The sequence below is a fragment of the Artibeus jamaicensis genome, unplaced genomic scaffold (genome assembly GCF_021234435.1).
Source record: "Artibeus jamaicensis isolate MK-2021 breed Jamaican fruit bat unplaced genomic scaffold, CSHL_Jam_final contig_354, whole genome shotgun sequence".
Taxonomy (NCBI): Eukaryota; Metazoa; Chordata; class Mammalia; order Chiroptera; family Phyllostomidae; genus Artibeus; species Artibeus jamaicensis.
The window spans coordinates 42,740,098-42,755,659 of NW_026521803.1; the positions used below are offsets into that span (position 1 = coordinate 42,740,098).

At 45.4% G+C, this 15,562-nt stretch overlaps 1 protein-coding gene across 2 annotated transcripts in view; it reads right to left on the reverse strand.

Moving 5' to 3' along the window:
* The window catches only part of RTTN (rotatin), a 97,494-nt gene that overhangs the window by 16,469 nt on the left and 65,463 nt on the right, over positions 1-15,562 (reverse strand). Inside the window, exons 35-40 of one of the 2 annotated variants that reach the window (XM_037145524.2) lie at positions 12,009-12,105; positions 8,484-8,676; positions 7,480-7,570; positions 5,918-6,071; positions 2,703-2,840; positions 178-395 (exon numbers count right to left, since the gene is read on the reverse strand). In XM_037145524.2, coding sequence (XP_037001419.2) covers positions 178-395; positions 2,703-2,840; positions 5,918-6,071; positions 7,480-7,570; positions 8,484-8,676; positions 12,009-12,105 — 891 coding nt within the window. Of the gene's footprint in view, positions 1-177; positions 396-2,702; positions 2,841-5,917; positions 6,072-7,479; positions 7,571-8,483; positions 8,707-12,008; positions 12,106-15,562 lie in introns of both variants that reach the window. The other variant, XM_053664297.1, reaches the window with a different exon arrangement.

Sequence of the window (15,562 nt, forward strand, 5' to 3'; positions counted from 1 at the left end):
GCCCTGACCAGGAAACGAACAGGTGACCTTTCACTTTGTAGGACGATGCCCAGCTGACTGAGCCACACCTATGGGGGCAGTGTTAATTACTTTTTAATTCAAAAGATTGAAATTTTTTTTTTTTTACAAAACTAAGCCTGAAAAAGTAAAGTTGTAAAAACTCAAGAAATCACGCACCTGAATCATGACTTCATTAAGTCGTTCGAGAGGCTTCTCACTTGCCGGTGCTTCGTCCAGGAGAGAAGCCATCGTTGCGCCGTGACGGGAACTGGCTCCATCCTTATCTCGAAGGCGCCGCTTTGCTTCTTCGGTCAAGAGGATGGAGAGGAACTGCAGGCTGGCGGTGTAGAGCGCCGGGCAGGTGGCGGACAGACCCGCACACTCACAGAACCTGTCTGGAAGAGAGGACAACCCGACACACAAGTGTCTGAAAATGACCTCAAAATGAAGTGGGTCAGACTGCTCTGATTTTTATGGAAGTGAAGCAACCAAGGGTCACAAGAGCAGGTCGAGTGTTTGGGAGGAATCTGAACAGGACTGAGACAGCAAGCTGAGTCAGGAATCTACTTAATGTTCACTTCATCCTTTTTACATGAGTTTTTATGTGAATGAGTCTGTGTGTGCACGAACGCACACATGCATATCTGCCAAGACCCAGAATACTCCTTGTACGAGGGATGTGGATAAACGGCTCTTGATCCCTCTGCGATCTACTGGATCCACAAAGTCTCTAGGGTTCTTAACTTTTCCATTTTTATTTCAGTGCTAACCTAAAAAGAAGCTAAGGCAACTATACACTACATTATTTAGATTTCCACCCCATAGGTGTGACTGTGTTTCCCCTTCCAAACAAGTTGATGCTGAGTGGTACCCAAAACAAGACGGCGTGCAGTATGGCAGGATCGAAGGGTTCACGGCCATTCCGCTGGAGAAGGGTGTGAGGGACGGACATGCAGACACAGCAGAGCGGAAAGAACGGGCAGACCCACTCAGAAGAATCTACACTGAGTCAGCCATTATTAATTCCCTGCTGTGAGCACTGATTCATACAATCAAAGGAACATTTGCTGCATTATGTTAATTTTATTCAATTGCTAGCACAGGTTTATAATTTTGTTGTTTCATTTATATATTATTTCAGACTCATATTTGTGTAAGAGTTCTAACTGGGAGAATTTCTACCTAGATTTAGGTTACAGAAATGCTCGTGTTCTTCAGTAACCTAAGAAAAATAATTTGGTCAGCAGTGGATTCCATGAGAATTATGCTCATGTAAATTATATCTAAACATTAGTCCAGTTTGAAAGTTTGAGCAAAGACTGTTACAGATCACATAAGCTAGAGTAACCACAGACATCTTGAATGTGTGTGCATGCACAGCATAGCAAATAAACAAAACCACCCTAAAACATCTCCATGTCAAGGAATGTCCCTGATCCTTATTAGTTACGTTTTCATCAGCATCACAATTACCAAAGCCAATCATTTATGTAGTAGGCTATTTTTGATTAGCACCACTATTATATAAAATGGTGTGTGTGTTGTAGAAAGATTTTGAATTTAACATGTCTTTTATTTTATCCCTAGAGAAACAGTGCCAGGTCAACAGGCTTAAATTGGGGTCAGCACCCTTCTCTGCAAAGGCCCTGAAAAGGTAGGTATTCTAAGCTTGTGGGCCGACCTCGCTGGACCAGTTGGCTCAGGTGCCCCGTGCATCCCATTAAACATCTTGCTTTAACTTATTAGTGATTCAGGCAGTGACACCCTGTGCATGCAACAGGAAAATCTCCATCTCAGCCAGTCAATCAATCAATCAATCAATCAGTTTCAACTTTTACTTCTTTTAATAAAATAATGATCTCTAAATGGATACTATTCCCTGTAGGGTAAATGCAGAACTCTTAACTCCAGGTACCTAACAATTCCATTTCTTGTTAAACATATTTCCCCATAAATCTTACTTCAGAACAACTCTCTGGTTACAAAACATATCACACATTTAACTTACAGAATGACCAAATGATATAGTGTGGGGAAAAAAGTCAATTAAATTACTGATAACTTAGAAACTTAAATTCAACTCTGAAAATTAAACTGGTTATTTTTAAAAAGTAACCAATGTCACTTAAAATATTGATATAAAAAAAGCTTCTTGCCATGCTAAAATTTAGAAGACCCTTTATCAAAAATTAAAGGCAGTAGTTATTTAAGCAGTTAAGAAAATATCTTATAAAAATAACTACACTATATCCTTGGCGCTTCTGTTGAGAGAACTCGCTGCATGAGGAGCCGTGTCTTGAGACCAGACACCACCTTCACTAGAACTCTCCACGTGACCAATGCACAGGGTGCCAAGTGCAGGTTTGCCCACGTAAGCAAGTGCACGCAGGCGAGGAAAGAACAGTTCCCACACCAACCAAGGTGAACCTCTCTCGCCGTTTTATAATCACGGCATGTGTACCTGCAGAACACCACAGGCTTTCCTTACCTATGTTCACCTGAAAGGTGTTTCAATTTTTCTAACATACACTTTGGGGGCTCCTCAAGGGCACTGCAAATGCCTGGAAGTGAGCGCCCGGTTCCTCTTTCACAGGCCATGCCGTAACTGCTCAACTTTAGAGAGGGCACATGTAGGTAAAGGTGTAATAGAGATCGTCCCATCTGAATCAGCGGAAGACCCCGGCCGGATGAGTGTCCCTTACCAAGCACTGCCACCCAGTGCTGGGCCAGTCCTGTGGTTATGGGTGGCAGAGAGGCAGCTGCAGCTTTCCTCAGGAGGGCGGCCAGGAGGTTAAATAAATGTGTCCACGTCTGATAAAACGCCAATACTAACTCGCCATCTGTTGAGTTAATCAAAACATGTCAAGTTATGAGTACAAAGAAAATGGGCCTTTTAAAATACAAAATTCATCAGACACTTCATTACACTTAAAATAAGGTGTGTACTTGTGAAACAGAGCCAAGTATAATTCAGCATGAATTTACTTCACTTACTTTCTCTTTTACAATGCTTAAATAGGTCTTTCCTCCCTCTTCCTACAGACAAATAAGTGCACTCACAAACCCCCCTCACTCAAGCAATTGCAACAATCACGGAGTGTGACAAACTGAAAGTGAGGCCAGGACTTCAGAAGTACTTATTGGCACATTGTAAACAGATGTCAGTGTTGTGCTGCTTCTATAAAAGCAAAGGTTCTCTGGTTCCCTTCCCCCTCCTCCCCCCCCCCAGCTTTGTGGAGGGAGGAAAGGGGCAACGATGTGCCAAGGTCACCACGCAGAAGAGGCACGTTTCTCTGAGGCCCCAAGGAGGGCTGCCCCACAGGGAAGAAGGTGCTGCTGAGGAAGAGGGTCCGCAGCTCTGCCCCTGGCTGACGTCCCAGTTCACCTTCTGGGGGGTGAGGTGCAGCTGCTCCCTTCCTCCGCTCGGCGCCTGAAAGCTGGAGGCAGCCACTACATCTCAGGGCTGCCTTCCCCACAGACACCACCCTCAGGCTCTGCCCACGTCTGTCCACCTCCCCCATCGGGCGAAACTGGGACGTCCTCCCTGGTGTTCTTCAGCACCCATCAGGCACCAGCTGCTTCAGGGCGTTTGGAGAACAGCCCTCGTCTTTCTCTACTCTTTTGTTATTGCCAGTTCTCCAGGAGTCTTTTCGGCATATATTTTCTCATTACCAGCCCTGTGAAATATTAATTCTACAGATAGTGTATCTGTTTATGTACTATCTGTGTGCCTGCACTTCACACATAAAAAGAGTAAGTATAAAGCTTACTAATTTTATTCAACACAGGCTTAAGGCAGCTAAATGAAATATTTAAGTTGCAAGTTAAATTAAAATTTAAAAAACTATTAATATTTAACTTTATAACTATGCTTGCTGAACAACTTCTAATGTAATTTATTCATATATCAAATGTATCAAATTATATATGAACATTACAAATCATAATTTTTATAAAATTACTCAAAACTTTTATTTTTCCAGAAAAAAACTTAATTTCTTTTTTAAAATAATTTTATTTAGTTATTTTTCAAGTACAGTTTTCTGTCTATTTCGCCCATCCCAGCCCCGCCCCGCCCCGTGCTCCCCACCTCCCTCCCATTTCCACCCCCCTTAGTTCTCATCCCTGTGTCCTTCCTATTTGTTCCTCCAAATCCCTCCCCCCCTTTCCCCCTTAAATTCCCTTCCCTCTCCCCTCTGGTCACTGTCCCCTTGTCCTCTATTTCAGTGTCTTTGTTTTTATTCTGCTTGCTTGTTTGTTTTGTTGTTTAGCTTCCTGTTAAAGGTGAGATCATATGGTATTTGTCTTTCAACTCCCGGCCTATTTCACTCAACATAATGCTTTCCAGTTCCATCCATGTTGTTGCAAAGGGTAGTAGCTCCTTCTTTCTCTCTGCTGCATAGAATTCCATTGTGTATATGTACCACACTTTTTTGATCCATTCATTTACTGACAGGCACCTAGGTTGCTTCCAACTCTTGGCTATTGTAAATTGTGCGGCTATGAACATTGTGGTGCATAGGTTTTTTTGAAATTGATGTTTTAGGATTCTTAGGATATAATCCTAGCAGTGGAATTGCTGGGACAAAAGCCAGGTCAGGTCGATTTTTATTTTTCTGAGAAAATTCCATACTGTTTTCCATAATGGTTGTACCAGTCTGCAATCCCACCAACAGTGAACTAATTTCTTAAAAAACATTTTAATGCACTTTTAATTTTTGCTAGATATAAGAAAATAACCTTTAACTTAACCACTTAGTAGATATACATTCAGATGTCGCTGACATTTTTCTCTCCAGCACCTGACATAATTGATAGGTTAAACACTTTTATGTAATTAAATAACAATACACCATTTTCATTTAATTCTCAAATCCCAAGTCACGCCAAAGGCACAGGATCAGCGGTGCGTCCACAGGGCAGGCAGTGGCCGCCGAGGTGCGCAGGCCGCTGCCACGAGGCGCTGGCGCCTGCCCCCCAGGGAGCTGTCTAGTCTCGGCCACCAGGCCTGCAGCTCCAACCTGGTGCTGTTCTTGTCTGCCTTCCAGGGGCTCCACTTCATGCTTCTCAAGTGACACGCAAGGAAACCCGACAGGAGAATTAGATACTAAGGAACAGATTTTACTGGGCAGAGGTGAGCTCTGGCAGCCACTGACTACTGAAGAGCTAGAACACTTCCCCTGGCCCTTCCCCCGATGCAGTTTTTGCTATGGGCCTGTGACTCCGCCCTTGTGGAGAAGGCCCGGCCTGGCTGGTTAGCTCAGTCAGGACATCGCCACCTGGAGCACTGGGATATTTACAGTGTCCGTGAGACACTGGGGACCTGCGTGGCTGAGCATCATCGAACATCTCTCTTAACGGACCTCAAACCAAGCCAACCCATAAAATTCAAAGGACCACACAGGAATGAATCGACAAGCAACGAGAATTGCCAAATGATCAATTACTTCATTATAAACTATTTTAGACAACTATCACATGTTAATTTTGATAAAGATACTACTTTTTCTATTGGTCTCCACTACTAAGTATTATATTCAACTTTTCGTCAGTTTATTTTTCCATCATTTCAGACCCAGATGTTGTACGCTAGCCTTGCTTATACTTATAATTGGAGTTGAGTCGCTGGTGGGTCTCCTGGCCTTAGCCACAGTTTATAATACTACTTGCTAAAGCTCTTCCTCACATTCCTCACATTCCATAACAAACTTGACCTTTGTGTAAACTGTCGGTGCAGAGACAGCCCTTGTGCCCACACGGACTGCCCTGAGGTTGTCCCCTGGCACCTCTTATCGCACCCGAACTACAGAACACACCCTGAAACCCCCCAACACGGGGAAAGGGTCACCTGAAGTATACCTTGCAGTGGTATCTGGTGCAAAGGTTTTCCCTTCTGAACCGGGACAATAAAGCTTACCCAGCAGATGGTTGGTGCGGATGGTGAGAACTCTGATGACGTTCGCAACAAAAGGTTTCAGAAGCTCGTCCTGAAGCACGAGGCCGGGGTCCACCACCGCGCAGGACTGCAGAAGCCGGGACAAGGAGCACAGGTACTCCAGGAGGAAGGACGCCTGCCGGGAGGACGGGGAGTGAAGCAGGGCCTCCTCCGAGGGGAGGACACGGCTTTGTAAATATGGTAACAGAAAACTAATAAAATAGTAATCATAACTTTCAAAGACCTCAAATGAATGCACGGCGGACGGGCATTGTTTTTCTCGTGAGCAGCACACCATTAACTATTGTATTGACACTACCAAACAAAACGACATTTTTTAAGTCAACCGAATTTCCATTTAGAGAAAGCAAGCCTCAGAATTTTTCAAGTAGCTAAATTGTGAAATCAATATTTTTCAGAGAAGCAGCAAAGGGCATTCCAAAGCCATAAAGCCTATAATTTTGTACAAAAAAAAAAAAGAAAAATTACAAAACACTCTTCAAAGGGCACAACTGGGGGTGGGGGCGGGTAGCCTATTCGCCTAATTATTGCTACAAATAAAATGCAAATGATTGCATGTCTGCCCTCAACTACCCTTCAGTATAAAAATACTACTCTTAATTACAAAAGAAAAATTCACTCTGCCCCAATATTAGCAATAAAACCATTTCTGGAATGTTGCTTGGAATATTATAAGAAGCATTAACTGACAAAAGTACTTCAAGAAAATCTCCTGGATATATAGGAAGTAAAGAATAAGCTGAGACGTCCCCTTTATCTGTTGTCCCCAGGAAATGTGACTGTCCACACAAATCAACATGAGACAGACACTGAAGGCCCCCTCTGTACGTGTGTGTACACACCACACACACCTATTCCCGTGACGCTGTGCCACATGACCTAGCCCTCCCCGGTGTCGGGGGCTTGCCTCGTTCCGAAAGCTCAGGGAAGATGTCACAAAGCAAGAGGGACTGGGCTAGTCCACCCCTGACTTCATCCCACATGAATCTTGCAGCCCTTCTTACAAAATCGTTGATTTTGAGCTAATGTTTCTATCAGCCTCAAGTACCCAAAGAACTGTTAAACATTCTGTATATATGGACTCGTAGTCAAGAACCTAAAAATAACTAACATATTCTTATCAAACTGGGTTTTGAAGAGACACAGAACTTTAACAATGCCAGGTTAGATGACAATGACAGAGAGAGCCTAAAATCAGAGAAGGGGAAGGAGGCTGCTATACCACGTCCTCCTTTCCGATCGCGGTGCGGAAAGATACCCAGATCCTTGATGAAACATTTATAGCTCGTTAGCGATGGAATCAGGAGTGGAATGTAGGTCTTCAAACCCCTCTGCTCCTTTCTACCCCCAAAGATGAAAATGTTAAGTAACCTATTTCAAATGACCCCATCACACCAGCAGAGCCGGAGAAGTATCTGCCCCCCTCCTGCACACTGCGGCCTCGGCAGGGCTCCTGTCTCGGCGCTCACAGCACAGGGACGCACCGACTGGCCCAGGGCCAGAAGGAGATGCAACACCCTCACCTGGGCCTGCGTGTGCTCCGCCGGGGGGGACGATGGCAGCGGGGCCTTCAGCTCCTGCACACAGCTCTCTATGAGGGTGGCATCGGCGACACTGTCAGGGACAGAAAAAAAACCCTTCTGATGATGAGCACGCCTCTTGTTAAAGACGAGTAAATCCGAATTTGAAGTCAGAATGTAACCCTGAATAGAACTCAAGAGAAAGGCTTTTACAGAGAAAGTCAATAAATGGCTACAAAAAGGTATTTCCGAGCACAGGAAAAGATCTTATCAGATACAAGTGGGAAGCAAAGAATTTCAAAGGAAAATGCCTTATGAAAGCGTAAGAAAAGCATCACTCATAACCCTCATGCTGACCGCACTAAACAGGTGCAGTCAGTGACACCCAGGGCCATGGCCACAGCGCTGCTAAGGGGACCAGCTCAAACCGGACCCTAGGGTGGGCTGATTCAATGCCGTTTTTATCGCACCGCACCAACGAGAAACCAGAAAACGTATGCCAGAGGCTCATTAGTATTTCAGATAAATGGAAGACCCAAATCATGACTTCCCTAAATCTTGTGAGAATTTTTTCTAATGAAAAGTTCAGTCTCGCATAACTAAATAAATCCAAATGAATTTTAAAAGTGATTTTTCGAACCGCCGACATTCGTCGGACATGACCACTAGGGAGCTAATCCCCCAGCTCCTTCACTTCCAGTCACAATGACCAAGGGGACTGGACAGTCCTTGCGTGTGATGGAGGACAAACAGGGTTCAGAACCTCTGAATTTTACAAAATCAGGACTTTTCCTGGGGGGGAGCCGAGCAGTCAACATAACGGACTGATACAAGTGGCTGATTAGATCTAAAACCAAGGCTGTCAGGACAGCTCCGCCGGAGCAAGCTCTGCGGCCAGAGGGGCCTGCAGAGGGGGAAGAGTTAGCCCAGGACACGGAGCCCTGCAGCGGTGCAAATACAGCCTAGGGGACCCGGCTCCCCCGAGGTGCCCCCGGTGCTTCTCTCACCTGCAGAGGAGCTCTAAGAGCCGAGCCTGTCGGAAAGCACATGCCGTGTCCCTGGGAGCAATCACCAGGAGGCTGTCGGAGAGGCTGCACATCGCGGAGAGGAGGGGTGGGGTCACCAGGACGCACGGTCGGGGCCAGGCAGCAGAAAGGGACGAATCACGAGGCAGCCGCGGGGACGCAGTTTCGGCCTGACCTGTGATTGAAAGCATGCAGAGAAAACATCCTACTTGGTTTACCCTGCGGTTCTGTGCAACAGTCACGGGTCTGACACTCAGAGGAAAGTTTCCGCATGTGTCAGGGAGAGACACGGCTGGGAGTCCCACGTGTGCCACTTGGGGCCGTCAAGCGGGGAGACGTATAGGCCCCACCCGAACCAGATGGTCAAGGTCACCACCACCAATAACGGGACAGGCAGGAATCATGGTTTTCCTGCGTGAGGCCCTGAAGGTCTCATCACGGGGGAACAATGAAACATCAGACCTCCTGCAGTGCCACTGGCCTGGGACTGTCACAAAAGGCCAGGGTCCGGGAAGACCACGCAAGACTGCGGAGCACTTCCGGGTCAGCACCCGGAAGACAAGGCAGCTGAGGGCGCAGCTGCTCCGACCTGGACCCCGGCGAGAAAGGGCACTTTTTTCCTCTGCTACCAAGGACATTCCTGGGAGAATATGCAATTTTTGGAAAAGGACTACAGAACAGATCATAGGCTGCGTCACTGTTAATTTCCTAGTTTTGTCATCATAAAAGACAAAATTTTCCCTCTGTAATTATTAATTCCTTTGGGGAGGCACTCTGAGAATATACATTACCGAGAAAATAAATCAAATAAAACTGGGAAAATTAAATTTAGGCAAGTCCCCAGAAATACTTCAAATGGTTTTGAGGAAGAATTTGAAATACTAGTCACAAAACATGTATTACACGCCTTCAGCACGTCTGTCTGGGGTCAGCACATGGAAGAAAGGAGACCAGTAAAATGGGAGGGGCACAGCATTACAGAAATTCACACTCACTCAATGTATCCAATGTAATTTTTACATTTTATCTGCACAGAATTGTCCCAGTTGTCTGTATGTACTGTTCCCAAACAGACGAACACTGTTATTTTGTGATGATTAAACTGTATTAATCAAATGTAGCTTATAGCTCGAAAGACTCTGGTAATGGTTTTCTTATAACATAAAAAAATATTTCTGTAACAAAGATCAGAAACTAAATGTAAAAATGAAGTCTGGAGTGGCCCTGATGCATGTGCTGGAAAAAATGCTGGTCACCCCGTTCTGAATCACCGTCCTGAATCGCGTTGGGACAGGATAATTCTCAAGTAACTCAAGAGGCACAGCACAAGCAATGAGAGGACTAACGAGCTTCACTGAAAAATCCTGCTAGATGTTCCAGCTGAGGGAACTAAAATCTCGTTATCACTAAAAAAAAAAAACAAAAAAAACCAAACTTGCATCTGAAGACTATTTTAAAAACACACAATTCAGAAAGACATCAACAGCCCTCAAAACCGCTCCAGTCTCGCAGCTCGCTGACAGTACAAGTGCTGGGTTCCAGCCAAGTTCAAAGACGTGTGACAGACTCAACACAGAGGCTAAGAAGCTTTCTGTCGAATCCACACACTACAGTGACTGGCAATCAGTAAAAGTGTCCATGAACATATGTCCTGAGCACAATCCTTGAAAATAAAATAAATTCAAATTGAGAATGATAAAACAAAATACCCATGCAAAGGTACAGGGGTGGCGAAAGGAGCGTTAAATTACCAGTCATTAGTTATTATATGGAAGGTAAATCAAAAATAAGGATATAAAGTAACAACAAAAAGACAACAGATCATACAATAATAATTAAGAATAAACTCTGGGTTTCACAGACTCACAACTGAAATCCACTTTTGCCCACCCCTGGACATCCACACAAAAATCTGCACAGAAGTGACTGCTGCATTATTACTCATAACAGCCAGACAGTGGGGAAAACCCCAGCGCCCACAACTGAAGAACAGGTAAACCACAGGGGTCTATCCAGACCGGGCAGCATCCTTCGGAAACGAAAAGGAACCAGGCACTGACACGTGCCACCGCACCGCGGGCCTCGAGGACCTCGTGCTGAGTGAGGGACAGCAGCCACAAAAGGGCACATGCTGTATGGTTCCATTCACAGGAAATGTCCCAAACTGGTGGCTGTCTGGGGCTGGTGAGAGTGGGGGCGGGGACGGCGAGTGCTAATGGACGCAGGGTTCCTTCGGTCAGTTCTAGAACTGACCGTGGTGACGGCCGCACAACTCTGTGAACTCACTGAGGACCGCTGAACCATGCACTTAAGATGGCATGTGAGCTGTATCTCAAAAAAGAGTAACAACACACATTCACAGGCAGATACTCCTGAAACTCGCCACCAAATTTCATTCCGCACTGTGTCCTTAGCTACTTACACAATCTGTCTGTCCCTTTGTTCTCCAGAAAATCAAGAAAGTGTTTTCTCACTTTTGTATACTGTCAACATAAACTACTAAAAATCCAACCGGGAATTGGTTTAGGAAGTTATGAGCAAGTACTGAAATAAAAATTCACAGTAATGTCTTAAATATTTTTGAAGTTCTAGAAAGCATTTTCTCAGCAGATGCTTACTCTTCAATGTTTAAAATTACCTTTTTTTTAAGATAGTATATTCTGACCTGGCTGTACGTGTAGCTCAGTGGATTAAGTGCCAGCCTGTGAACCAAAGAATCACGGGTTCAATTCCCAGTCGGGGCACATGTCTTGGTTGCAGGCCAGGTCCCCAGTAGGGGGCACGCAAGAGGCAACCATACATTGATGCTTCTCTCCCTCTCTTTCTCTCCCTTATAGCCTCTTACTAAAAATAAATAAATAAAAGCTTCTTTTTTTTAAAGATGGTGTATTCCTTACAGGTTAGGAATTTAATGTTAAGTTATAACCTTCAAGTATATATATGTACATGTACTTATATTGAGAAGCATAATGGAATTGGGAACAGTCCCTAATGCAAGGTGTAACACTGTATATATATATTGCCATTAATAAAAATAAACCCGAGGCTACTCATCATGCATTTGCAGTAAGAGACCCAGTGCATTCTGTGTGCTCTAAAATGGAAGCGCCGTCTGAGAAATACTTAGGACCCGACTGCCCTCACTTGGAGTGAACTACCGCAGTAACTGACCGTGTTCTTGGGAAGGAGGGAAAACGCAGTCAACAAATCTCCACCAGCCCGCAGTTATCTATGCTTAACTAACAAAGCCCCACGCGGCGAGCAGACTATTTAGTGGATGGCCAAATTCCTGCTTGTAGTTACAAGTATTTGTTTTGTTCCTTTCTGATATATTTATTCTAATTTATTCTATCACGTTCTGTGACATTTTGTTTTGTTCTTATCTAGACACTTTGTTCTGGAGCTTATTTAATTTTGCTCTTATCTGGACGTTTACTGTCAAAATATCTATCTGGACCGACTTGTCCTTTTTCCTTCTGAAAATACCGAACAGACCGCGAAGGGTACCTGGAGCCACCAACAGGCCGCGCGAGGGGTCCGGGAGAGACGTGGCGGAGGGGGGCGCCGTCGGTGACAGTCCCGAGCTCCCCGAGGAGGGCGCCACCTGCGGACCAGCAAGAAAACGCTTTTTTACTCACAGGGATCACACCTGCGTGTCACAACGCGGGACGTGAACACGAGCAAGATATACGCGGGCAGGATATCCGGAAACCAAAGGCTTGTAGCAAAACCACACTCGCTGTCTAACTGGGAAACGTTCTGTGTTTTGAGAGTTATCACCGTTTGGCGAGCGGCATTTTCTACTTCTCATGTAAGACCTGTTGCAGTTCCTGCATCTTCTGTTTTTTATGAGCTTCACTTACCCATTTACTTAGGTGTGGACTCCACCTATTTGAGAAAGCGCATGGTGTTCTCTTTGTCTGACTTACTGAACTCAGCGTGCCGCCCTCGAGTCCACCCTTGTCTTGCGTGGCGCGAGTCCACGCTCGCTCTGGCTGATACCACCCCCCCACCATCCACCCCCGGGGTCAACGACGCGGTACCGAACGTGGGCTGTACAGATCTCTCCGCGCTCGTGTTTTCCTTTCCTTTGGCTTAATTTCTGGATTTCTCAACTCATAATCAAAGGGGTTTTTTTAAGCTTCAAGTGGCACGCAAATCTTAATGGTGCTTATGAAAAAATTAGCTGCAGTATTAAAAGAGTTTTCTCTACCTCTCCCCATACTGCAAAAGAATTGTTTTAAAAATTAGGCAATATCCTGACAGTGTTTCAGTTACACTTTTAAAAATGTTAAACGTAACGGAAATTCTGTAGAAGGCAGACACAATTCCTAAAACTGGAAAAAGCCCAAGCCGGCGAGTTCTGCGCCTCCAACGCGAGAAACGCCTCGCCCAGAGAAGGGAAGCCGCCCCGTTTGCAGCTCCGCAGGCTCCGCCCACCCGCTCTCCCGAGACCGCGCGCCCCGGCACCACCGGGCGCGGCGCCCCAGCGCATGCGCACGTACCAATCAGCCCTGCCTGCACCAACACGGCGCAGCTCCCACGTGGACCGCAGAGCCACCCTAACCCCCACAGGAGGGTGAGGGTGGCTATGCCTTGAGGTAACAGAATGGAGCAAAGGCCACGGCTATTTTCATTTACCGTCGCCTCTGAGAGTACAAAGATTAAATTGGAAGGAAATACTAGATGAGACTAATATACAGGTTTAAAACCCACTGTTCAACTGTAAGACCTTACGCCTCTCTCACCCACTTCCAGTTGGACGTTTTGAAAAAAAAGAAATGTGACAGGAAGCTGTAACCAAAAAAAACTAGCTACACACATAAAGGCATACAAAAAGGAAACCTAGGTAACCTTCAGTCTAAATAAATAACACATAAACAGGATGTATACTTTATGCTTTATATTAGATCCAGATAATAGGGGGAAAACCCGATAATTTGTTGTTTTTTTTTTTTTTAAATCTGCCCACGACTGGACATAATGTATGAGACAGAAGATACACCTCCATGCAGCCGGGACCGCACCCGCAAGCTGGCACCGCGGCAGCCTGGACCTGCTCCCGCCGGCTCCAGCTGGCCCCAGCTGCCCGAGTACCTGTGGTCGCGCAAGGAACCGAGCAGAAGGTGCTGGAGCCCCTCCCTCTGCACGGACCTGCCTGGCTGCGAACATCCGGCAGCCCTCGCAGGCAAGCACGGAGGTGGCCTCAGGGCAGTTGTTAAGGGCCTGGTCTCAGAAGAACGCACGGCTGCAATTCCTGACCCAAGGTCAGGGGTTAATAACAGTTGTACTTTATATACTTGTTTTTCTCAGCACAGTCCAAGGAAGGGAAACAGAAATTTGTAAAACATGATATTACAAAAAACCTACCAATTAGTTGTACAGGGTTGGGCAAGTAAGTTTCCAGCTGTTCACATGGAAAACACGAATGATGAATAATAAAGGAATAAACTGTGCCTCACGTACTCACGACTGAACACCCACCCTGACCACTTGTGGGCTAAAGCTTGCACCTGTGGATGAGAAGACACAAGGACTTCTTCACACAGTGATATGCTGTGTTTTAAAAATTCACTACAGGTGACTTATATTTCTACTAGCCTATCTATACTTTGATGTTTGCTACATTAATATATTTTAATAAGACAAAAAAGTATTAGACTGAATTGCTCTAGTTCAACACTCAAATCCTTGCTTGTTTCAAAATAACTTTCAATGAATATTTATTGGATTATATTTACTGAGACCCATCAATATATAACGACGTTACTTGTCGTCTTGAAATCTGAGTGTCAGCTACTGGGAGGGGGAGGTTCGTGTGAGTCTCAGATGCCGCAGGCACCTCAGGCCTGACCTCGTCTGGGTCGTCACTCACAGGAAAGGACAAGCAGGGGTGTGCCCACCTTCAGACTGCAGGTAGGAAGGATCCTGGACCAAGACGGTAGTCACGGCAACACAGATCAACTCAAGTCAGAGGGGACCTGCTTTTCCAAGGAGAGACTCTGCTGGCCTGAGATTTCCACCCGTCCCCAGGATGTGGCAGTGGGCTTAGGTCACTAGCAAACTGAGCATGTTCCGTCACCCCCTCCCTCCCCTCCAGGGGAGAACACAGTCTCATTTGCAGTGCACCCACCCCACGAGGAGGACAGGCCCCCGGTGAGAGGCCGGGGTCGTCGTCCGGGAACAGGGTGTCTGACCTGTTCCTACTTCTTGCTCTAGTCATTAACACGGCCTCTGGACAAAAGCACAGCCTAGACTTTTCCCTCCCTGCCCTCTGCTACAGGCCACATTCTGAGCTTTGGAATTCACATCCCGCAGTAAGACAATGACACTGAGCTCTCCTTGAACTGAAGTGCACACACTTCCGGCCCCACCGCCCCCCTGGTGTTACAGAAGGCAATAAACGGCCACTGCACTGAAAGACTCAGACGTTGCTCATAAAAACTAAGAGAGAACCTCGGCTTCAATGTCCATAAACAGACACGGTAACTAAAGAACCTATCGTGCTGCGCTGCAACATAGGCCGTTCCAGTTTGAAGAGAGTCCTTTTGAAATAGCTGGAAATAGCAAAGTCATTTATCACATCAAAACAGAATTTGAGTTTAAAACTATATTCCTAATTTCCTGTTAGATAGACAAAATGTATCAATTGATCAAAAACTGTTTTCTTTGTGTTCTGCCTTACAGGAATGAGAGCTCACTGGAGGCTTCAAAAATTTTCAGAAGTTACTTCAGGAGTTGCATATTTTATTTTTCAAAATGCTTTCCTAATACCTTTCATCCTCTTTCATCAAAAACAGCATGGTACCTAAACACATTTGATTTAAAAAAAAAGTAAAAGAGAACAAAGGAAGAAAATGAGGGTCTGCGATGTGAAAAAAAGATAGGGTAGAAATCTACTCGCATTTTTAAAGCACAACAAAAATAAGATCTGAGAAGTTTCTAAGGAATTTCCGCTTCCACGTGGATACCTCTCTACACGCCCTAGGGCAGAAAAGCGCTGGAAGGCTTCACAACTTCCAATCATGAATTCCAGGCAAACTGCAACGGGAAGTTACATC